General features: G+C 39.4%; 1 protein-coding gene across 1 annotated transcript in view; it reads right to left on the reverse strand.

Moving 5' to 3' along the window:
• Positions 1–4853, reverse strand: part of ppargc1a.S (PPARG coactivator 1 alpha S homeolog) — a 67094-nt gene extending 62241 nt beyond the window's left edge. The window contains exons 1-2 of the mRNA XM_018243070.2: positions 4603–4853; positions 1273–1452 (exon numbers count right to left, since the gene is read on the reverse strand). Of these exons, the coding sequence (XP_018098559.1) occupies positions 1273–1452; positions 4603–4650 (228 nt within the window). The 5' untranslated portion in view covers positions 4651–4853. The remainder of the gene's footprint in view (positions 1–1272; positions 1453–4602) is intronic.
• Positions 4854–25766: the final 20913 nt, after the last annotated feature.

Below are 25766 nucleotides of genomic sequence, written 5' to 3' on the forward strand. Positions count from 1 at the left end.
CTAGAATTGGCATGTGACCTATAGAACATGTTAGAGCCGCTACCCTCTCTCAAATGTTCTACATTGTTCTGTAGGTTAAGCACGACAAGTGCCTTCAAAGGGTGGACAACAAGTTGCTTATAAAACAGGATTACGGCATCTACTCCCTTGCTTTGCACTGATATGATATCAGGAATGTTACAAATATTCATTGCTGTTTAGATGCCTACATTAAGGGTCCTCACATATTCATGTTAAAGCTTTTGATGGTTTATAAAGTTGAAGAATGGCTGGGGGAGAGGAGGTTGAGGGAATATTTTCATTTGCATTGTTCTCTGCCTGGTCAACAGATGGTGTTGCCTACACTTTTCAAGGCCTGTCTTTGTATTGAACAATGTTGTTCAACTTGTTGCATTACAGTTGTTGCTGGATGCCAATTCTTTGCCTCCTGTCAGGGAATTGTGGGAGTTGTGGTGCAGCAAAAGATGGAGGCTGTGAGTAAGACTGCCCTAATGTGTATATTAAATTGAAGGGGTGCTATTATATACTGTTACACATATCGTGAATAACCTCTAAAAAGAGAAAAACATGTAGGACCCTGTGGAGTTTCTATCCAACTCTGTGGGCAGTGGTCCCTGCTGCTAAGACCCTTTTAAAACAGTTCTGAAGTTGAATTCAGGGGTGTAACTACAGAGGAAGCAGACCCTGTGGCTGCAGGGGGGGGGCAGTCGGTCTAGGGGCCCCAATTCATATACAATGTCAATAAATATTGGTAAACAGGTCAACCTCTAGACATTTTGAGGGCCTGAAAAATAATTTGCTGTGGTGCCCCGTAATATCTAGTTACGCCACTGATTGAATTATAAGAGGCCCTTGTATTATAGTGTTCTAATGTTTCCTATATAAAATACCCAGATTAAGGAAAACCTTACTCTAAATGTTCTTGTTCAGACAGATGCTGCTGAAATACTCACCAATTACCTTTCCCAAATGATATATTGCACCTTTTTGCTTTCTGTTTTTTTAATTAGAAACCCAACTGGAACACCTTAGAGAGCATGCCGTGCTAACAAATGCTGGTCTGTTCTAACACCTGTATGTGCGGATATACATTTTCCAACTCACTGTCAACAATGTCCATTAATAAAATACAGTTAACTGATCCTCCGCTTCCACCGTAGAAAAGCAAAAAAAAAAAAAAATATTGGTTGGTGTCCAAGCGGCATTTTTTTTATCCTGATTAAACAAGGTTGTAAAACAACATGAACCTGTTGGCGCGGGCCACGCTCATACCTCAAATATGTTGGATGATTCGCTGCTGTATTGATTGGAAATGTTTTCTGATTGGTCACTGTACCACTTTAATCCACCCAAGAAGCTGTCGGCATCTAAGTCATTAACATCAAGTTCAGAGAGATCAAGTTCAGGAAGATCGGGGCACAGAGGCTGGTCTTCACCGACCAGAGCAGCACACTGCAAGGATACAAGGGGAAAAAAAAAAAGAAAAAAAAATTAAGAAAAATCACTCTAAAACTTTAGATTTATTAGCTGTTATCAACATTTAGCTATGATCAACTGGTCTCTGTGCTTTGGCCACCAAGGTTACCCTTCGAATAAAAAGCCTGGAAGGAGTCCAAGTTGAGCAATCCTTCAAGCATCCCAATGCCCATCAGGAGATGGCTTAAAGCCACAACCCATAAAATCACAAGTAAGGGTCGGCAGATGCACTATCGCAATCATATTTTTTACATTTTTGACAATATGGATCATCTGGGTTCAATTCAGCAGTTTCATATAAACCCTCCCCCCCCCCCCCCCAAAAAAAATAAATAAGGTTTTTTGAAAGTAAGTAGCTCTATTGGCCATGATTTAATTTTTTTTTAACCCTCCCGTTCTACCTATAATCAAATTACGAGTTCTGGTAGACATGAGAGTCTATAAATCAATTGCAAATGTCTTTTGTGGATGGAGGTAATTAAAATGGGTGCTACGAATGCACAATGTTGCATGGAGAGGACTGCTGCTGCTGCTGTTGTTTCAGAGCATGCATGTTCAATATAAGAAAAATCTTATAGGGAAAAAAATAAGATTAATGCTGGCGGACACTCAATCCTGCTCCTACTGGCGAATGCTCCTGTTGCACTTTTAAACTGAAGACACATTGGTAGGTTAGAAATGACAATGCTGCTGATATACATTATATAATTAGCCTTTCAGATATCTCAATCTGAAAAGACACATTGTTAGTTCATCCATTTCCCCATACATCTGTAACAGGTGCTAAGCAACATGGCTGGGATTAAAGCAGAGAAGGGAGAAAGGCATTTGCCCTGGGGCCAGGCCTCGTAAAAGCCAAAATAAAATTCTAGGCAAAATTACACGAGTCATTACTTACAGAGATGATTAGTATTCACACCATATTCCGCCTGCTACAACTACAACTCCCAGCATTACTTGGCCCCCCCTCTACTCCAGCATTGCTTAGCAATGCCCAGTTCTTAAAAATCAATGGTGGATAATAATAAAACTAAGCCCCACGAACCACCAGGTGAGGGCTGGGAAGCCAAGGCCAAAATGATCATCCGAATACAGGAAAAAAAATCATTGCAATTTTGCACTTTATTTTTTATGAATCCAGATTAAAAAAGAAGCCAATAAATTGCCTTAACCGCTCCAGCGATGGGAAAGGAGCATTGCAATTATGTTTAATTTCCCATTAACCTTTGGAGGGTTTTTTTTTTTTCCCTTGCCTCTGATAGTCACGGCCCAAGAGAGAGGAGCAAGTGAAGTATGGCGGTGCTAAAATTAACCGCTTCATCCCTGCTCCTGGCTCAGTCATTCATATGAGGGAACCAAATGGCACAGTATGAAGTAAGAAACTTGTTGCAATGGCCCGGTGAGGCTGACCCCATCAATCTCTGCAGTCACCTTCATTAAAACCTGCAACATCTGGGAGCTGCGTGGGTCCTTAGGACTAGGAACATCAGGCTGACCCATGCAGCAAGCACACATACACACATTACAACCTCTGCCAAGTGTCTGTTCATCACTCCCCAAAACCCTTTAAATAGACTACCAAACTTAACCCCTTCAGGAGCAGGCACCCTGCTGTGCTGCAATATGTTGCTGGCCCACTTGGCAGCGTAAGTGTTCATTAATTTGCTTCCTAGGAAAGAAGCAGCGTGCAGCAGTGATTTGATTACGAGGGGGGGGGGAAGGCAGCAATGTATGAGTCAGGCTGCAGCAAGAGTTAATCCATCCATGCATTTCATGTAAAGCGCAGAGAATAACCGTAACATGAAATTCCGGACAGCACCCAAGTGTCCCTCAGATCAATAGCTGCTCAGAACTGTTTTTTGCACCCAGTCCTGTCTTTACAGAAATAATCATAACAAAAAAAAATAAATCTTCCAAATTTCCATGCTGCTTCCTTCAGCTCTGAGCAGCATCGGGAATAACGTAGGATGAAAATAAATAAGGGACCCAGCAGCTGGGGGAGAAAAAAAAAAAAGGCTAATACCACACAGGATCCTCGGAAATTGGATCAATTAAGACTTGGGAATCATCTAGCCTGAAACTGTAATCTGCATGGAATTTTATTTGTAATAACTGGAAAAAAAAATAGATATTTCCCTATATGCGTGCCTTTATGTATACACAGAATTTGTCAGTGATCTGCATACAAAACAGTGAGTCATTTTTTTTCTCTCCCCCCCCCCCAAGTAAGAATTGGGTGATACCTGCATTTTTAATTATTGCAATAAAGTTTTAGATAACTTATAGCTCTTTAATAAGGTTCTAATCTGTAAAGTGCCACCATGCAGAATTGGAGGAAAATCTGTTTCACCCGCGTTCTCCAGGGAGCGGGGGGGGGGCAGAATTGTTGTTTTTTTTTCCTTTATGAATTGTACCAAGCTGTAGATTTGATGTACGACCTTCTATTTTTACCCATACGCTCCCCTTATCTTTTTTGCTTTATTCTAAATAAACAGCGGAGAGCAGAACAGCTGATCACCTCTTAGCACAAGCCACTTGCAGACTGGCAAATAGAATTATGGTTTGGGTTTTTTTTTTAAAAAAAAAAAACCCAGAGGTTTTGGTGTTTGGGTAAATGTGGCGCCCAAATGGCAAATATGTGCCTAGGTGCTTGCGTTGCCAAATAGCGGATCAGAGGGGCTGCTATAGGAGAATGGGAAGATTAATAAGTGAGATTATTTGAAGTTAATTGTTCTATCAATAGGCATGGCAGGCTTCCAAGCAGGCCACTGGAAAGACTTGAGAGACTGATGAGTGTCCCAGGGGCTGCTGCATGTGACGGGCCGGGGGAGAGCCAAGGGGCACAGGCAAATACTTTCCAAGTGCAACAGACCCTGATGACAGCAGCTTTGCACTCGCAGCATCGCAAGAGGAAAGACTTATAAATAGACAGCTGCTGGGGCTACAGCAAAATAACAAAAGGCATTTTTTTTTTTTTAATTTAAATCCACCCTCCTCCAAAAAAAATAAATAAAAAAAAAAACAATTCTGCAATATGAATTTTAATATTTTTATATCAATAAAAATGATTGGAATGAATAAAAAATAAAAAGCTAAATGATGATGGTGTGTGGGTGCAAGGCTTACCTCTATGTCACTCCATACAGAGTCCTGGTTACACATGTCCCACGCCATCCAGCCCCTGATTGGATCTACAGTCCCCAGCAGCAGCAGCAGCAGCAGTCACACACAGCTCCACTCATGCAGGCAGCTCGCCTCTTACTGAGGCTCAACTGAAGGTACCTGTCTTACTACTGCTGCTGGTCACGTGACGCGCCTATCACATGGAGGCTGGGCTGTCTCTTCCCCGGCCCTCCTCTCTCTCTCCCCCGGCGCTACCGCTGACACCTGTGACGTCACGGGGAGGCTGAACTCGTGCGAGTTAAATGGTAGGGGGACAGGTAGCCCGTGGCTCTGCCGCATTGCAATTGCCTCCTGCCCCACTCAGGGAAACAAACCTGTACTGCAGGTCCCAACATGGCAGGAGAGGATAGAATTATTGTTTGACAGCATATATGCCTCTCGCCATCCAGGCTGCAGCCGAGCATGCTGGGAGCTGTAGTACAATAGCAGCTGGATATAGTACAGGCTGGGCATCCCTGTTTATTTACACCGTCTCCCCTTACTTGCCAGGACCCTCCATTGGAGCTGCAAGACCCTTCACCTAATGAAGATTTGCGGATAAACTACAACTCCCAGCAGCTCAGGACAGCCAATTGCTGATATAATAGACTGGTTCAGAGTTCAAAGGTCAACAGGTGGAGCCCTGCAGTCAGGACAGGGAGCTCTATAGTTCTTGTTATTGGACTTACCTTCCCACCCCCAAAAAAAACTGAAGTGGAGTAAGCTTGGGCGAATTTAACACGTTTCGCCTCGCCAAAAATTCACTCGCGTCATTTTTTTATTTTTTTTTTGATGCGCGACTAGGTTTGCCACCTGACCGGTATTTTAAAATACATTAAAAATAACGGTTGATCCCAATGTTATTAATAGGGAAAAAAGATAAATATATAGGAAGGCTGGTATTTTTGCGGCGAAAATGGAAACAAATCCGCCCATGCCTGATATGGAGGTACGAATGGGGTTGTTTCACCTTTGACATAACTTTAAGTAGATGTAGAGATTAGGGATGCACCGAATCCACTTTCTTGGATTCGGCCGAACCCACGAATCCTTCATGAAGGATTCGGCCGAATACCGAACCGAATCCGAACCCTAATTTGCATATGCAAATTAGGGGTGGGAAGGGGAAAACATTTTTTACTTCCTTGTTTTCTGACAAAAAGTCACGCAATTTCCCTCCCCGCCCCTAATTTGCATATGCAAATTAGGATTCGTATTCGGTTCGGCCGGGCAGAAGGATTCGGCCGAATCCGAATCCTGCAGAAAAAGGCCGAATCCCGAACCGAATCCTGGATTCGGTGCATCCCTAGTAGAGATTGATATTTTAAAACGATTTGCAATTGGTTTTCATTTTTTTTGTTATTTGTGGTTTTTGAGTTATTTAGCTTTTTATTCAGCAGCTGTTCAATTTGCATTTTAAACAATCTGGTACGTAGGGTCAAAATTCCCCTAGTAACCATGCATTGGTTTGAATAAGAGACTGGAATATGAATAGGAGAGGCCTGAATAGAAAGAGGAGTGATAAAAATTAGCAATAACAATACATTTGTAGCCTTACAGAGCGTTTTACAGAGGGGTCAGCGACGCTCATTTGAAATCTGCAAAGAGTCAGAAGAAAAAGGCACATAACTATAAAACTATAAAAAAATAAATCATGAAAACCAACTGAAAATTTGCTTAGAATTGGTCATTCTATAACACAGCGGTCCCCAACCTTTATTGGCCTAGGGACGGGTGTTAGTGTCAGGAAACCAGGGCACGCTCAGATTCAGGGAGATTAGTCGCCTGGCGACAAATCTCCTCTTCTTTAGGGCGACAAATCTCCCAAAACTGCCTCCCATTGGCTAAAATGCAAATCGGCGGTGGGATGGCAGTCGGAGCGCTTCGTTTTCCGAACTTCAGGCGACTTCAGAAAGCGAAGCACTCCGAGTGCCATCCGGCCGACGATTTACATTCTAGCTGGTGGGAGGCAGTTTGGGGAGATTAGTCGCCCCGAAGAAGAGGAGATTTGTCGACTAAGCTCCTCGAATCTGAGCGTGTGTCCTGACCCTAAAGGAAACTTTTTTGCATTTTGCAAGGACCGGGGAGGGGTTTCCATCAGAAATCTTAGCCCTCCCCCGTACTACTACATTGTGAGCACTTGCTGCCTGTGACCAGTGGAGTGGAATCTTTGTAGTTAGGAACAAGCTGATGCCATGCCTGCCAGATCCGAGTGCCAAGGCCCATTGCTGTCCAGTCGTGCTATCCTAAAATTACCCCATACAGCAGTCTCAGCTGCTCTCTACCTTTATAGTTCCACCTCTTCATGTAGCTTGTGAACTCCAACACCAATCATTTTTGTGAAGACAGCTAAGAATTCTGGGACACAGTGTTGCAATGGCTGGATATATCTCTGCTCTAGACTGTAAGCTCTTGGAAACAGGGTTCCTTACACTTGTACTGATATGTGTTTATAAATAAACCACTCCAATCATTAGGACTGTCTCTTAACTTGTCAACCTGCTTTTTTCCGAAAAGCCCAAATGTTTCAGATTTTTGCCCAAAAAGTCAGAAATAGTCGAATTTGTGAGCTAATTCCAGCGCAGAAACTTTCAAATAGGATAGGGACCTCTCCCATTGACTTATATACAACCTTGGCAGGTCTGAGATGCAGGATTTTCGGATTCAGACTTTTTCTATCCTCGGGGTATAATAAATCTCGAAAGATTTGAGGTTTTTTTCCACTAAAATTCAGATTTTATAGTAAAAAAAACACTTGATTTTTTTGAGTTTATGGCATTTGGACTTTAATAAATAATGTCATGGGCAGAGTTAATTTATGCATGCTGCAAACTTCACTGATTTATGTACAACCATGCATTATGCATCCAAACTGATTCAGCATGGGGAAGCTTTATAATATTATTTACCCAACAAGTCAATTTGATTCTCTGCACGAAACACGGAATCTTGGGATCCTCCCTAATCTTGCCCACTTCTTATCTGAATTTCTATATAAGTCTGTGTTCCCCCAGCAAGGCCTGGTTTATTTTTAAATAAACAAAGCTGCAGAAACGCCCAGGCCCGGCAACTGTCAGTCAGAACTGGAGCATGGTAAACAAAACCCAGTTATGTCATTATTTGCCGGTCGCTGAACTGGTATCGAGAATCTGTAAGTGACATAGGAGATCATCTGTCAAGGGCCATAGATGTCACTGATTCTCCAACGTAATGTGTAAGTTGTAGTCTTAACAGACAGTGCCTCGTTACAACAAAATACCTTGCTACTGAAGAGTTCATGCTAATACCTTTCATTACACTGTGGCCACTGTGCTGTTCATTGACATATGCAGAAGGTATATATTTGGGGGGTTGGGGGCGTAGTTCTGTTATAAGGTATATAGGGCATTTGCCCGGGCCTACCATGGGGGAAAAACTCGAATCTAATTAAAATCAAATTTGAATCGAGTTTTCCTCCGGAAAAAAAAACATAAAATAAAAAATTTTGACGTGTGACATTTGTTTCTCCAATTGGAGTCTATGGGGCGTCATTTTCAAAGCAAAACTTGGCAAAACTTTGGCTCATCACTACTATTAACATCTTCAAATAGTTCAAGGGACCTCTGCCATTGACTTCTACATTAACTCGGAAGGTTTTAGGAGGCGAATAGTCGAATTAGAACTGTTTCCAGGGTGCTAAATCTCAGAAATCTCAATTTAAGAATTTGTGAGTTTTGACCAAAAAAAAAAACTCAGGAAATCCCTAGTGCAACCAACTGCCCTACGCATGTTGGGTAGGGGCATCTCTCTCTAAACTAGGAAACACAAATCAATGTTGGCAAAGATAAAGCAGAGTGCCACGTAATGTCAATTCTACATTTCTGCTTTTCATGTTGTTCCACGGGGATTGTGTCTTGCTGAGCTATACACTTCGGCTTGTTGTTGGCATTTTCAGGGTTACATATAATACTTATTTCTAAATGTTTGATTATTGGCTAATATTTATTATAGTATGTTATTATTGTTATTAAGCAACGCCCAAGATGCCGCCACTTATGTCTCTACATACCAGGCAGTGGCCCTACAGAACAGAACCACCACCAACCCCATCTGTGTTGTCAGAGGGACACTGAAAGCTGTAGTTATGCCGCAGCTGGTCCCTGCTACACTCTGTCCCATAAATGAGCTGTAAGGATTGGGCACAGCTATATATCACTTTTATTGTGCAGCTTTGGAAGCCAATATGGGTGGTTTTATTCAGGGTTACATAAGTGATTTAGCGGATCAGGTTTCATTGGCGGCATTTTGTTAGTGTCATTTACAAACAAAGCAGCAAAATTAATGAGTTTATGTTGAGGGTTTCACCATTTATGATTTAAGTATCAGGCAACACAATTCCTATAGATATGTATTTGTAAGGGCATTTTATGTATATTTCGACAGAGCCTAATTTTAGATCATTCTCTTCATGTTTTAAAGTGCAGGGAACCTGCTTTAAAAAACATGTTGATGGTGGATTTAAAAATGCAGGTACAAATAAAAATGACAAAAAACTTTAGCATCAGATTGATAGTATAATAAGGTGCAAGACTTCATAAAGAATCTTACCAAACTAGCACGTACATATCAATTAATACTGATCTTCTACCTTTAGCCACCATTTTGAATACCTCCCAACAATCATCCGACCTGCTACTAACCCTTCAGAATAAATAAAGTAGTGAAAGAACAAATCAGACGATGTTCTGGCCGCGACAGCAATCGTACGAAAGTTATGTCCGACAAATTCTGTCACCCATTGACAGCAACAGGTTGGCAACAAAGGCAGAGATATTATTGTTAACCGAAATCTTCTAACCTGTCCAATCCACTAAACAACTGATCTCCATGGTACGAAAAATGATGAGATGATCTACACATGGTCCATGGGGAAAATTTATTAAAGGACTTAGTGGCGTGACGTCAATTCGGCACTTCGCCGTTTTACTAATGTCAGCTGGCGTAAATTTGCTGGTGTAATTTCGCCAAGGAGATAGACTCTGGCGCAACTTCGTCCTCTAACGCCAGGCAAATTTTCGGTAATTCACTAAGTTTTTGATTTTACTGACCGTTACCTCTATCGCCAGACTTGCCTTCGCCACCTCAGACCAGGCGAAGTGCAATAGAGTAGATAGGAGTTCCTCAAAAAATAGTTGAACATTTTTCTAAGTCCCAAAAAACGCGGGCGTTTTTTCCTATTTTAAATTTGCTAACATATGGCACCTAAACTATACTGTGGGCACGTGTGTAGGGCATTATAACAACTTTATATAATTTTATTAAGGTTCCCTGGCCTTGTGTAGTGTAATGTATTTGCTGCAGCATATATGTCCATTGTACTTTAACTGCACACCGTATGCTAATTAGCCATCGCTAGCGTAAATTCGAACTGCTGAGCGTTCGTTACCCTGTGCGCAACTTCGGATCTTCGTGAATTAGCGTTGTCCAGGCGAATTTACACCTGGCGAAGTGTTGCGATGTGCGTGAAACCAGCGCTGGCGAATTTTCGCCAGTTAGTGAATTTGCCCCCATGGCCAGCTTAAAGGAACAGTAACACCAAAAAAAGTTTTTTAAAGGAATGACAATATAATGCAGTGTTGCCCGTCACTGGTAAAACTGGTGGGGTTGCATCAGAAACTCTACTAGGATTTATAGAAACAAGCTGTTATGTAGCCATGGGGGTAGCCATTCAAGCACAGGATAGACAGTAGATAACTGAAGTTTTTAAGAATCCCATTGTATACTATAGAGCTTATCTGTTATCTGCTGTATATCCTGAGCCTTTTCTCCTTTTTTGGCTTTGAATGGCTGTCCTCATTGCTACACAGCTGCTCGTTTAAGTAAACTATAGTAGTCTTTCTGAAGCAAAAACACCAGTTTTACCAGTGCAGAGCAACAGGACATTATATTTTTTGGTGTTACTGTTCCTTTAAACTACAACCACACCTGCTAAGCAGGGGGAACCCAGTCTAGACTGTGAACTACACATTCTCCACTCATGGATGTGTTAACCCAAGTGCTCCCTCTCAAGTCTGAATCCACCCACCCGTTCCCTGCTCCATTTGCCTCCCAGAGTTTGCAGGTCACACAGATAATAGACTGAGCTCCATGCAAGTTTAAATGGCCACTGGGTGATGCTGGAAAAAGCTTTCGGCCTGCTGGGTCAGACAGTAAATGCACTTTGAAAAAAAAAAGCACCCAGTAGCACTGATCTACTCCATTTAAGAAACCCCTTTGTTTTCTATTCAATCTCCTGTTTGCCAGTGCACTCCCACCTCAAAGGAAATTACTTCAATTAGCAGCAATAATGTTGTCTTTTTGAACACTTCCCTGATTTTCCATTGAATAAGCAATACACCCATTTCTCACCATCATGCCCTATACGATCACTGGAAGACGCTCCCCTCACCAGACATATTTGGGATTTACTCCCAGTGGTTTCTGAGGGTTGGCTGCTTTTATTTCCGATACCCATAAATCAAAAAACAAAAAAAAACCCTGCATCATTTGTATTTGTCTTTCACTTTGCCCTCCCTAACAGTATGTTTATGCAAGTGTTTGGTCACTACATTGGGCTGTGGTGCTTCTTGTTACATTACATCTTAACTCTACTTCCCCAATGAAGAAATTGTAATTCTAAGCAACTCTTCGAATGTTATTTGGATACAAAGCATTGAACAATGTAGCAAACATTAGTTCACCTCCAGGTCTGATAATGAGAAGGTTTTTTTCTACATTGTTTCAGGAGTCAGAAGCTGTTGTGCATAGGGTTGCCACCATTTCTAGAAAAAAATACCGGCCTTCCTATATATTTATCTTTTTTCCCTATTAATAACATTGGGATCAACCATCATTTTTACCGGCCAGGTCAGTAAAATACCGGCCAAGTGGCAACCCTAGTGATTTTTAGATGCAGTTGCATTGACACATACCTTTAAACCCACTGAAAAAGTTTAATTAAGGGATACCGGAGAGTTGCTTAGACTTACATTTTCTTCCTTTATCCAAGGAACAGTTTTAGGTGGAGGACCCCTTTTGAGTGCTGTGGAATGAAAGCAGTGCAGTGTGCACGTGCATGTTGAGATAGCATTGTTAGGCCACAAGAGTCAGCCAAAGCTCGAGTGGGCACACTAGTATCTCTGTATGACAGCACAGTTGGTTCCTTTGCTAATATGTGTTTACACAGACAGGGCCCTTGCAGTCTTCCTTGTAATTCAAAGTACAAGTAACTCTTTCACTGCCGAGTTAAGGACATTTGGCAGTAATTGAAGGGGTAGCGGGAGAACAATGTGCTCATATTGCTCTGGAGATGCCCTACTGTATATTTAGCCTGTGTAATTCAATCCATCTCAGTTTGCAGTAGCAACATTTGGTGACAAAACAAAAGACTTGTTTTTGGACACACAAATTCCTGAGGCTGAAGGCTGAAGCTTTCATTCTGGGAGCTAAAGGTTCAGAGTCGAATGCTTGCTTCGTCCAATTAAGTGGAATGCACAATAATAAGTATGTTTCGTTGTAAACCATAGGACAATCTGGTTTTGTAAAATTTTAAGCAGCTTGGGGACAAAGTCTGCCATATCATTGTTTTTGTAATGAATAGGAGGAGGTCAGTAATGCAGCTGCACTGTATATCTGGCTCTTTAAACACACAAACATACGCATATATAATAATATATCCACAACTGTAGTTAAGAGATAATGTTCCCCCTGGATATTGACAAGTAAGCAAGGCGTTCTGCGACCATATAAAGGCACAAGGCTGCAGTACATTTATACAGGTCATAGAATTTCTTTGTGACTCTCCGTACATTTCATAACATGGGGTGGAGAGGAACAAGCAGTTGAGAAAGTTTTGAAATTTTGCAGCTTTCAAGGTGCCAAATTATTTGCCAAATGTGGTGGGACAGTGATTGAAATAGATAATTTCTGTTAAAATCTACAATTCATGCTTTGTTTTAAGAGTTTGAAGTTCAGAACAGATATAAAATATTTTTCAGCAGTTATAAAGGGTCATTTACAAGTGCAGTAGCAATGATGGAGTCCTAAAACTCAGAACTAACTCCAAGGTCCCGGTCGCTGCTCACTCTTCTGCCTATAACAACCACATTTGGCTTCAGGAGGAGCCCTCCGTTACTCAGGGGCCGCCAGGTCTTAACGTGAGAGGACCAGGGAGAGAGTTCTGGGCAGGCAAGGCAGCTGAATGTTGTAGCAGGGAATGCAGAACAAGGCGTAATCTGGAACAGGCCTGGATTACCAAACAGGGGAGGCAGTATAGATTCAGAAGACGGGAGAGTAGTCAAGGTCACAAGGCGACATACACACCAAAATCGCAGCACAAACAGGATCTGATAGAGAAGTCAAATACTCAAGCAAAGATCAGGACAGGCAGCAGACAGCCTATAGGCACGAAACGCGTTAGGTCTTCATGTCCTAATACATTTTTCTACTTTTTATATTTGCCTCTTTATTTTTGGAGACCCTCACACCCTTTGGATACAGTGTTTTTGGTTTTTGAACCTTGGGACTGAGGTGAACTGTGAGTGTTTTCTCCTTATTATTTCTTCTATTATATATTTTCGTATCTTTACTCATCTAATATTTATTTGTTGAGTGGTACCATAGATACTTTTTGTTATGTGGCAGTAGCACAAACCAAAGTATTTTCAGGCAGCAGACAGGACAAGATCAGGGACAGACATGGTCAGGTCAGGTCAGATCAGGAATACTCAGAACCACACCCAGGGAACTAAAGAATTAGACCTTTACCTTGGGCAATGTACATAGAGCAAAAGGCCCTTTAAATATTCAAACTTTGCACCAAGCGATGACGTCACTTTGTTGCTTCCAAATAAAACCAAAGATCCCCGAGCAGGGCGAACCCGGAAATACCTAAGGAGACAGCGCACGAGTCAAGCAGGCGCCGCAGAAGAAAGCAGTGGCAGCAGGTGTCCCTGCTGTGGGTTTGACGGGCGTCCCCGTCGCACCCCCCACTAGACCACCAGGCAAGTTTCTCACAGACGTTGCACTAAAACGGACACAACTTTTGCACTTATTGACTTGTTCATTAAACATTCTTGCATCCAAACACTCTCCTTGTACTTTATAGTTGTGCTACGTGCCCTTGTATCCCTTTTGCCTCTTCTGCTGAATTGTACACAAGTGCAACTATTGACGCTGGGGAGCCCTGAAGCTACCACCACCCTGCAAGTGATGGGGTGCTTGTTGTTTATATTTCCCCCAGTGCATCATTGTGGCTAAAACATGACTTACTTCCATGCACCCATGGACCATCCAAGGTATAATTATAAGTCATTGAGGAGTTCCATGACTTTTATACAGGTCATGGACCTCCGAGGTTACTTCTGATATCCTCATATTTTCCAACAAGGGGTACTTTATTTATTTATTATAATTCACAAGTTTTAGTGAGTCATGTGACAAAAATAACATCACTAGTCACCGTTTATAACTGATGGCATCACTAGTCACCATTTATAAGTGTATAATTTACAAGATATTCATGGCTTATGTGTATTATATATACATAGAAAAAAAAATGGTAAAATGAAAAAATATATAAATATATATATAGAATTCTTCTAATTAGCATTTCAGCAAAGAGGTGCCCTCTCAAAGTGCTTCCATTAACCTGTTACTTCACTCTCCCCAAGAAAATAGACTCATTTCCTTTGCAGTGTGATTCTGATTTAATGATAAAGCTGCAGTAAATTATTGAGAGAAAGGCTAAAGGTCACTCCCTCTACCCCAGTACACTGAACTGTGAAATAATGTTGTTGGCTGACTGATAGGAGTGTAGTCAGTCTTTAATATAAATCCTGTACAGGCAGGAGAGGCTCTGAACATTGCCTAGCCAAAGGCAGTGTGTGGCCTGTCCTACCACGAAGGGTTAAAACTTATCAGTGAATTTGAGCTCAGTAACAGTCTGGTACAATCAATGTTCTTTCTTTTAATTTGGTCCTTTTATTGACTTCAAGGAGAGCATTGTTTTGTAAAAACAAATACTTATATTCTTGCCTCTTTATAAGAAAAACATTTGCACTGGAATTCTGTCCATCCAGGACAAGTATTTTTATTTTGCTTGAGAAATGCGTGTAACCAAATGAACTGCCCTAAAAAGCAATATAACAAGCCCCATCAAATGAGTTTTACTCTTCAAGCAAAGCTCTTGTTTGTTTGTTTTTTTTTGAATGGGAAAATTCAATTTCCACACATTTCAATGGTTCCCATGGGTCTATTTATCAACCTTGAAATGGCCCACAATCCAATTGAAATGGCACACACACATAATTCTATTTACACATCACCATTAAGCTCAGCTAGGTCTTGTTACTATGCATAATTAACCACTTAGCTGCCATATGTAAAATCAACTGAAGGGATTAAAAGAAATAATCCATACATATATGTCTTTGAAGGTGGAAGATTCTGCCAAGGACCGCATTAGGCTTCTGATATGGCCTGTGAGCAATGGCTTTGGATGGTGCCTTCTTCTCCCGGGCCTAGAGCAGCAGAATTTTAGGGGGCGGCATGCAGACCAACCACACTCACATTGGTTCAGAAACACTGGGAATGCACAGGAGATACAATTGTTTTTTAAATTTCCTGTGCACCAATCCCCATGGCTCTGGTCCCGATGATGACAATTTGCGCAAATAAAAAGGAGGGGATGGGGGCGATGGACGTCAGCGGCCTAGGGGTGCCCACTATGTAAATCCGGCCCTGGCCTTCATGTGATCTTAGTAGGCACCATGTTGCAGTTGTACTAACTAGTGATGGGCGAATTTGCGCCGTTTTGCTTCGCCGAAAAATGCGGGAATTTCGCTCGAAATTCGCGAAACGGCGAATAATTCGCGAAACGTTTTTTAGACGTTTCCCCATAGGCTTTCTAAGTATTTTTTATTGAAGGAAAATCGTTCGATCGAACGAAATGCGGTAAATTCTTCGACTTTGATATTCAAAGTCGAAGGATTTTACTTCGACGGTCGAATATCAAGGGTTAATTAACCCTCAATATTCGACCAATAGTAAATGTGCCCCTTAATCATAGGCCTTGTGCTAACCACAGTTGCAATAATCCAATAACTGTCCAAATGGCAGAAAGTTTGGATGTGTACATACCAAGCATCCCCTTGTTTGCTGACATGGTCAAGCAAGTACATTAGCTTGTGTGCAACTATGTTTACACTGGTCTTCTAGATATTACTCCAACATAGCTCTCACTAGCAGTAAAAGATGTATTTTACCAAAAAGTGAAAACACAGTTTCTCTTTAAAATCCTTAAGCTCTATAAAAGAAAAATTGTCTTCTCAACTTCTCAACTTTTAGGCTGATGGCACACCAGTAGATGGTGGGAAATCATTTACAGGAGATTAGTCACCCGCGGAAGAGGAGATTTATAGCAGACAATTAATCTTGTGGATCACTGCCTTATTATATATTTGTATATATGGTCCGTTAGTGTGTCAGGACTGAATGTAGTTTGTGCCTCATATCTCTAATGGTACTCTACCCTGGTAGATGAGCCTTTCTACAAGGTCTCTAAAGAGTCATTCCCAATTGGTCTGTTTTCTTACTGCCGTACCCAGCTGCCTAACTCGGCATACCACATAGCGGGACCATTTAGGTATGTGCTTACTACTAATGGGCAGATTTATCAAAAGTCAAATTTATGTAAATTTTTTTTTACTCTAATAAACTCCAAAACTAAACAAATAAACTCCAATGGGAGGTTATTTAAAGGGATACTGTCATGGGAAAAAACATTTTTTTCAAAGTAAATCAGTTAATAGTGCTGCTCCAGCAGAATTCTGCACTGAAATCCATTTCTCAGATTTTTTTATATTCAATTTTGAGATCTGACATGGGGCTAGACATTTTGTCAATTTCCCAGCTGCCCCTGGTCATGTGACTTGTGCCTGCACTTTAGGAGAGAAATGCTTTCTGGCAGGCTGCTGTTTTTCCTTCTCAATGTAACTGAATGTGTCTCAGTGGGACATGGGTTTTTACTATTAAGTGCTGTTCTCAGATCTACCGGGCAGCTGTTATCTTGTGTTAGGGAGCGGTTATCTGGTTACCTTCCCATTGTTCTTTTGTTTGTATGCTGGAGGGGGGAAAGGGAGGGGGTGATATCACTCCAATTTGCAGTACAGCAGTAAAGAGTGATTGAAGTTTATCAGAGCACAAGTCACGTGACCAGGGGCAGCTGGGAAATTGACAAAATGTCTAGCCCCATGTCAGATTTCAAAATTGAATATAAAAAAATCTGTTTGCTCTTTTGAGAAATGGATTTCAGTGTAGAATTCTGCTGGAGCAGCACTATTAACTGATTCATTTTGAAAAAAATGTTTTTTCCCATGACAGTATCCCTTTAAGAAACAATTTGAACAATTTGAACGTCTAATATCGAATAGTGCTGACCTGAAATTCAAATTGAATTTAAATTTACTATTCAACCTGTAATAAATCTGCCCCTAAGTAGTGGTTTAATGCCCTAACTGTCAAATGCAAAGTTTGCAGCGGGTCTTGTAAACTGTAGCGACCAATCAGATGTTTGCTTTATCTACTGATTGATTGCTGTGAGTTACCAGACATGGTGTGAACAGTGAAACTTTTATTAAATTACACTATATCTTAGGCCACAGCACAAAAGTTTTGGAACTTCATCCTACAGAGTTAGTTTGTGAAGTATTTCAGGCAAAGTCTCCCTTAGAGAGGCACATAGCAACATTATTGTATACCTAAGAATTTGCAAATGGGTTTTGCACCCATATGTTGAAGCAGTTCATCTGTCAAGGCTCCTAAATCCCACAGCAGCCATTTGTTCTGATGTTTCTATTATTATGTCCCTGTTTTCATTATATAGACTCTTTCCAGGGTATAGAAGAAAACCAAAGGTAAAACATGATGTGCAAAGCTACCAGGTCAGCATGAGTAAAACTGAAAAATAATCTTGGATTTATTAGAATTGTTTGTTCACTGAAATGTTTTTCGAACATGTTACCAAGTTAGATGGTAAGCAGAAGGCAGAAGGCTGTGGTCATTTCATCAAACTTTGTATTACTAAGCATGTAGACCAGATGCATTCAGTTAAACAGTTCTTGAAAAAGAGTTTGGGTGGTGGTTCTCATTAAACATTTAGTTGGCGCACAGGTGGAAGAAGGCAAAGCAGATTCAATAGATTTAAATTAAATAAAATAAGGAATGAATAAAATCTAGGAAATGTGAAACTACAATTTAATCACAGCAACACAGATATACAGTTTATAACTACATTTTCTGTTGTCTCTTGTAGTGATTTGCTCCTGGTAATTGGAGGATTTAACCAATATACAGTATATATTCAATGAAAGTTGCAAAGATTCTGCCAATTTTTTATGCCATTTCTGTTAGCAACATCCTATATGAAATGAAAGTCCATCCAACTCAGCCCTATGTAAATCCCATTAATATTGACCAGGCTGAAGGTCAGAAAAAAATACCCATTGAACCATAAGCTGATTTGGCCACAAGAGTCAAAAATAAATTCCATTTTGATACTAACAAGACAATCAGATTTCTCACTGTTCAATAACCTTGAAAACCTTTAGTTGCTAAAAGCCCATTTATTAAATTCTTACATCTTTACTAAACTAGCTACAAGAACATATTCATACAGTGAACGCCATATGTTTAATGACAGCTGGTAGAACCCCATTCCTTTGTTTATTTTTAAATCTCCTTCCCTACAGTGGCCAGGCATGCTCCAGTGTCACTAGATACAGCACTGTAAATGGGAAGGATTGATTGGACTGCTCTTTGAAGGTTTTATTGAGATGAAGCCTATTCCAGTAAATTAGGCTTTTTTAATGGAAAAATAAGTAATTGGGCAGACCTATCTATCATAACTCAAATCCACAATCTCCAGCAGAACGGTGCTGCCCCTTTTATAACTGCTTTCGGATTCAGTAATATCCTACAGGATTACTAAACTGTACCCCTTTTTATAGGATCTACATTGAGAATAACAGGGGCAAGAGTCTATTCCTGCCTCTTGCACCTGTACCAATATTATGCATGATTGTACTCAGTGATACATTTAGAGCTGTAAATAGCTTAGCTACTCTCCTTCCAGACTGTGAGTCCAAATGCATATAAAAACTGGCATTATTACCAAGCCCTTGATACACTTGCTTAAAAATATCCATAAACAATAATTCACTCATCCTCGTCTTTCTAGCCAAGTTCACACCCCCCTTCCTAGGCCAGATTTTGTATATTCATTTTCTATGGAGAGCAGTGTATAAAGCCTAAAAACTAGCTAAATAGAGTATATGTATAATATATATATATATAATTACAGAGTCTCGGATAAGTAAATCTGAGATATATGTATAGAGTATTAGACTTACTGGTCTATGATTCCCAGTAGTGGATCTGCAGATGCCATATTCATCTTGACTTGCTGCTGAATCTATGTCTACACTAGTTAACATACACTGCATTTACTATACTAAGGGGGTTATTTATCAAGGTCTGAATTTATCTCAATATCGCTGCTACAAACTCCGATCTAACCCACTCGGGTTTTTAACGCTTATTTATTATTACATTTTCCCGAAAATTACCTTTGCGGGAAAAGATTTTCATGAATTTTCCGCGAAAACTTCTTTTTCTGAGTTTGCACCCGAAATCTCCGAAAACATAGTGAAATTGCCCGACACAACCAAAAATCAATGGGACTGTTCCAATTGACCTTTATGCCACCTCGACAGGTTTGAGATGCTGTGTTTTTATATACGTTATATGCGTTTAATAAATTTGATTTTTTTTTTTTAAGCCTATTATAACACAAAAAAAAAATCAAATTTTTCTGATTTCCGGGAATTTCGGGTATTCAGAGCTTAGTAAATAACCCCCTAAACGTTAAAACAGAATTTTCTTTATAGTCTAAACACCCAATAAAGATCCAGACTAGTAAAGAGGGGCATTGTAAACCAAACATGATGAACTTTCTCATTGAAGTCATGGCTTTCCTGATCCCATATATGTATTTGGATAAAATAGTGTCTGTGGGAAATAGCCTTCCCGTAAGTTGGAGCTCTCTCTCGATAAAGGGTTTCTGGATACAAATCCCATACCTGTATATATAATTGTGAAACAACAGTTGCACCTATGCACCTAAATCTGTAACTCAAAAATGTCCAAAGCCATCTGGTTCCTCACTGGAGGAACCTTTTTTTGGTTGTTTATATTTTGGTTGTTTTGGCTGTTTATATTTAATGTTTGGAGGAACTTTTTCCAGCTCTTGGATCTAAGTGCTTAAAATCAATTTTCGTACTTAAGATAAATACTAGCGATAAACAGGCTTTGTTTTTGGAAAGCAAATAAGTATGGATTGATTTGATCAAAAGCAGCATAAGTGGCCTAGCAGGGAATCGAACGCGGCTGTGTGCTGTATTTTCACAGCTGATGCAAATGCCTTGGGATTTCTCATAAACACAATAGAATGAAAGACTGCAAGATACATGGGCCCATTATCTGCATTATCTAAAACTCAATTCATGTCTTTGCTATTTTTCTTTTTTTTTCTCCCCCCCTCTTTTGTTTTATGTTTGCTAAAGATCTTGACAGTCATTTTCACTAAGCGCAGGTCAAAGGACAACAAAGGCATCAGTTCCTGCATCTATTACTTCAAGATAGGCAACACATGGGGTTGAAACCCAAAAACAAGGTCATCTCTGTGAGTAATCTTTGGTGAGGGTAAAAACAAACACCTTTGCCTGCCAATTGCTACTTGATTTTATCCTTTCCTGTCCATCCAGGACTAAACTCCATATTTTGTTGGATGGTATCGGTTTGGCAAAATGCATCCTACATATCGGATGTGTCAAACTATAATGGGACTGATACAAAAATATGATGTGTAAACTACTGTACATGGTGTAACTAGATATTACTGGGACCCACAGCAAATTATTTTTCAGGCCCACAAAATGTCTAGAGGTTGACATGTATTATCAATTTTTACTGCAACTGTATATATGAATTAGGGCCTCATGGGGCACCCATACCTACTGGGCCCCCTTGCAGCCGCAGGGTCTGCTTCCTCTGTAGTTACACCCCTGGTCGGAACAAACTTTATCTGATCTGACTTTACATTCTAGCTATAGGGGGATCCTATTGTGTAAGATCCTACAAATCTCATGCTGTTCTGTAGTATTGCATGATAAGATCAGATAAAATCTGACTCACAAAATGTGATAAAAATTTCCTGTATAGTTTTACCCAAATGCCTACAAAAGTAACAAAGAAAGTAAGGATGGAGGACACTTTTCCATTTACAGTAGTCACGGGAATCCTTCTAATAACCCCATCCCCAATCAGATGGGATTATTAGATGGAGCAAGTTACTTCTAAATATTAATTATAATTAATTATAAATTATCTAAGAAAATGGTTATTGTGTAATTGTGCCCCTCCCTAAAAAAATGGCACCTTATGTGATGTAAACCCCAAAACAATTCTGAAATGAAGCCTATACTTTTAGACTGAGTGGCTTCATGAGACGTGATGACAACTAAATGACTTTGGGAGTAATTCATAGATTATAAAGTGACTCCTGGATGATTTCTAATGTAATTGTGTTTGGCACTGACAGCGACAGGGGATCAATAATTCCCAGCAGCAAAGGTTTATATACAGACTTATTAATCAGTGGAGCAGTCATTATAACACATCCAGCTGTGGTAATGGTTGCACATTTGCTGTCATCTCCTGATATGGAGCATGTCTAGTATACTGAACCTGGTAACACAGCGAATGGACACTGCAAGGTTTATTTATCAAAATCGGAATTTTTCTGATTTTTTAATTACAAAAAAGTCCGACCAAACTAGAATCCACAATTTGACCTTATTAATAATTTAAAATCTTGATTTAATCAGATTGGGAAAAACTCGATTGAATCGAGCGAAAACACGAATCTTACGTTTTTTTCTGGGCTTTCCCCTGAAAAGCCAACATTTTTTTTGATTTTTGAATGCAGAAAACAAGAACTTCCAAATAGTATAGGGACCACTCCCATTTATTTATATACAACTTTGGCAGGTCTGAGATGGCGGATTTTCGGATTCTGTTTTTTTGCAAAATCTTTAAAATTTTGAGTTTAAAAAAAAAAAAATTGAGCTTTGCCCCAAAAAGCCTGACCAGTGTTTAGTAAATAACCCCTGCATGTTTACATCATTATTGGCTTATTTAGTTATTGGTCCTAGAGCAGAAACTCATAACCAATGAGATGCTTGCTTTAATTATCTAGCTGTCCTAGACATATCCAAGCTATTCAATGTTGTTGATAGATCTTACTGTACAAGGGCATATTTGGTACCAGATACATATACTAATCCTTATCTTTCCAAAAACCCTATGAGTAGTTTCAGTGTTGATTATGTTTTGGCTCCACAGGTTTTATAAACATTAACACAATAAGACACGAGAGAAAAGTAGAATTAAAGCATTTTCTAATTGAGGATGGCAACCAATAAAATGTATATTGCTGGTGCATACACTCTTCTTTTTAGACGGTAGAGTCAAACTCCTTTTTTTCCCCCCGTTTTCTCTCTCATTTTCTCTCTGTTAAGTTCGTACTACTTGGATTCATGACACAGTACAGTGTGTGCTTTATATCCTTACAGTACAGTACAGTTTGCAATAGGCATTGTTAAGGTTTAGTTCTCTATAAGGACTGATAACTAGAAGAAAACTTTGAAGTTTACTCATTACAGGTTTGTGGGTCGAGGCTGAAACAGAAAACCTTTTCCTGCAGTCCTTGACTAGACATATAAATAGGTTGAGCATGAAAGGAGATCAGAGGTCAAATGGTTTCTGAAACTATAAAATGGATAGGAGTATGGTGTAATAGTTGGGATTGAATGGCTCTTGTCTAATATCTATTGCCTAGACTTCAGGACCAGTAACAATACTGGGATTCTGGGACATTTACTAGTAACATGTACACACAATTATACTGTATTTGTACAGTAAGTACAGATGTTCAGTTTCCTCCAGCAGAATGTCACTTTATTTGTCAATTAAATAAGCATGACTGCTGGGAAATAGAATGTGAGTTACTTATGGAAATTAGATGTTTAAAGGGCATGTAAAGGCAACAAAATAAAATCCCATTTTTACTTTCTTTAATGAAAAAGAAACCTATCTCCAATATACTTTAATTAAAAAATGTGTACCGTTTTTATAAGAAACCTGACTGTATGCAGTGAAATTCTCCCTTCATTTACTGCTGTGGATGGGAATTGTCAGATGGTCCCTAACTGCTGAGCAGGGAAACAATCATACTTATGAACAGCAGGGGGAGCCCCCACCTTACTTCCCAGCCATGCAGAACTCAAGCAGCTTTGTTTATGATGATCCCTAAGCAGCCCAGACCACACTGAGCATGTGCAGAGTCTTAGTCTTGCAAAGATGTATAACAAAGTTACAAGATGGTGACCCCCTGTAGCCAACTTTGAAAGCATAAATTATTTGTTTGATTAGGCTTGTGGTGTAGTAAGTTCATGTTTATATTTAGTATACAAAATACATCATTTCTAGCCTTATTCTATTTTAGACTTTACATGCCCTTTAAGGAGAAAACAGCAACCCTTTGTAGATATTCCCTAAAATTCTATAGTTGGAAAGTTTCTAAGAATTATTGACTGATACTATGGGGCCTATTTAGGGTTTTTGGGGGGTAATAGCAAGGCAGACTATGAATTAGATAAAACAAATGTGTATCCTTAGGGGATAGTTCTCTATGATGTAGAGAGTGATAGTCTGAGACTGAGAAAACTAGCAATAACAATCAATGTGTAGCTTTCAAGAGCATTTGCATTTAAATGGGGAATGTGACCCCCATTTGAAAACCAGAAAGTGTCAGAAAAATGAAACGTTAATCAGTCAGTATATATATGAAATCTGTATGTTTCATTTTAAAGGTTTTTGGAATGTTGGAACTCTAAATTAATTATAATGTTAATTATTGTGTTGTCTCTTTGACTTATCTTTAATGGGGTAGGTCACCTTAAAGTTAACTTTTAGTACATTGTAGAATGACCAATTCTAAGCAGCTTTTCCACTGGCCTTCATTCTTTATTTTTTTTATAGTTTTGGGATTATTTCAAACATATCAATTAATAGTGCTGCTCCAGCAGATTTCTGCACTGAAATCCTTTTTTCAAAAGAGCAAACAGATTTTTTTATAGTTAGTTTTGAAATCTGACATGGGGCTAGACATATTGTCAGTTTCCCAGCTGCCCCTAATCATGTGACTTGTGCTCTGATAAATTTCAGTCACTCTTTACTGCTGTACTGCAAGTTGGAGTGATTTAACCCTCTCCCTTCTCCCCCAGCAGAACAATGGGAAGGTAACTAGATAACAGCTCACTGGTAGATATAGTGTAAGAACAGCACTCAATAGTAAAATTCATATCCCACTGAGACACCTTCAGTTACATTTAGTAGGACAAACAATAGCCTGCCTGAAAGCATTTCCATAGTGCAGCACTGGCTCTTTCTGAAAGCACATGACCAGGCAAAATGACTAGTGATGGGCGAATTTGTCTCATTTCGCTTTGCCATGAATTTTGTGAATTTCCCCCGAAATGCACAAAACTGGCGATTTTGACCCCGGCAAAATTCGCCGGCATCAAAATGGGCGCTGGAGTCAAAGTTGGCATCGAAATTGAAACTTTCGCCAGCGAATATTCACAGCAAATTTGTCTCAAATCCGTGCCTGCCGAATAAATTCGCCCATCACTAAAAATGACCTGAGATAGTTGCCTACACACCAATATTACAACTAAAAAAAATACACTTGCTGGTTCAGAAATGAAATTTTACATGGTACAGTGAATTGTTTGCAGTGTAAACAGTCTAATTTAAAAATAAAAAACAACACCATAAAAATCATGACAGAATCCCTTTAATGCAATTATACTTTGTATTTATTATTGTTATGTCCAGTTTGTTCTGTTCATTTATTGTATTACTGTACAGCAAGGCACATAGAAAGAAATACAAATAATAATATGTATATACATACATAAATAGAAATTATCTTTTAACAATAATTTTACAAAATAAAAAAGTTATTTTTTATAATTAATTGGTTGCAGGACTAATTTTTATGTAATACAAACTGATACTGGTGTATCAGTAAAATATGTAGAAGAGAAATAAAGAAATTATACAAATATTTGTTACATATTTAATGCAGTTTCCTCCTTGCATGTTAATGCCATTATAATGCAAACTGTAACACAAAAATGTTGTTTTACCTTTTGCTATTTTAGTGAGTGGAGAGCATACAAAAAATAAGTAGGGTAAAAAGCAATGTTCTAGCAGAATTTTCGTCATGATTGTGTTGACACAAGATAAACTTTGAAAATCATGTCAGTAAAAAAAAAAGCAAGAAATGTCAGCAATATTTGGTAAAAATGGGACATGGTGTGTCATTTTTTGTGTTTGCAGATGCATGTGATGTAAGAAACTGAATTCTTTAGTGTCTGCATGGTGCAGACCCTAAGCACATATTTTGCAATTCATCATGCGACACCTCACACCATTTCTAAAACCAATTGCACAAAAAAACAGAGTTTAGACTCCTGATCAGATCTTATTTGTTGTTCCTTATTTTTAAAATACAAAAATGATGAACAAAATCCAAATCTAAATATTGAAGCCTGTAAAATATAAGAAAAATATCTTCCATCTCATGCCTATCAATATTGTTTTTTTATTTAAAAATATGATGTTTTTTTCCATGCCCTAAATCTGCAAATATACCATATATACTCGAGTATAAGCCGAGTTTTTCAGCATCCAAAATGTGTTGAAAAAGTCTACCTCGGCTTATACTAGAGTCAGCGGGCAGTAGCTGAGATTGCAGTCACTTTTAATCATTCCTATACCAACAGTTCGCTTGGGGAGAGACTGCAATATCACACAGCGCCCTCTGTTGGTTATATGAAAGAATAACAGTGCGCCCTCTGTTGGTTATATGAAAGAGTAACAGTGACTGCAATATCACACAGCGCCCTCTGTTGGTTATATGGAAG

The sequence above is a fragment of the Xenopus laevis genome, chromosome 1S (genome assembly GCF_017654675.1).
Source record: "Xenopus laevis strain J_2021 chromosome 1S, Xenopus_laevis_v10.1, whole genome shotgun sequence".
Lineage (NCBI taxonomy): Eukaryota > Metazoa > Chordata > Amphibia > Anura > Pipidae > Xenopus > Xenopus laevis.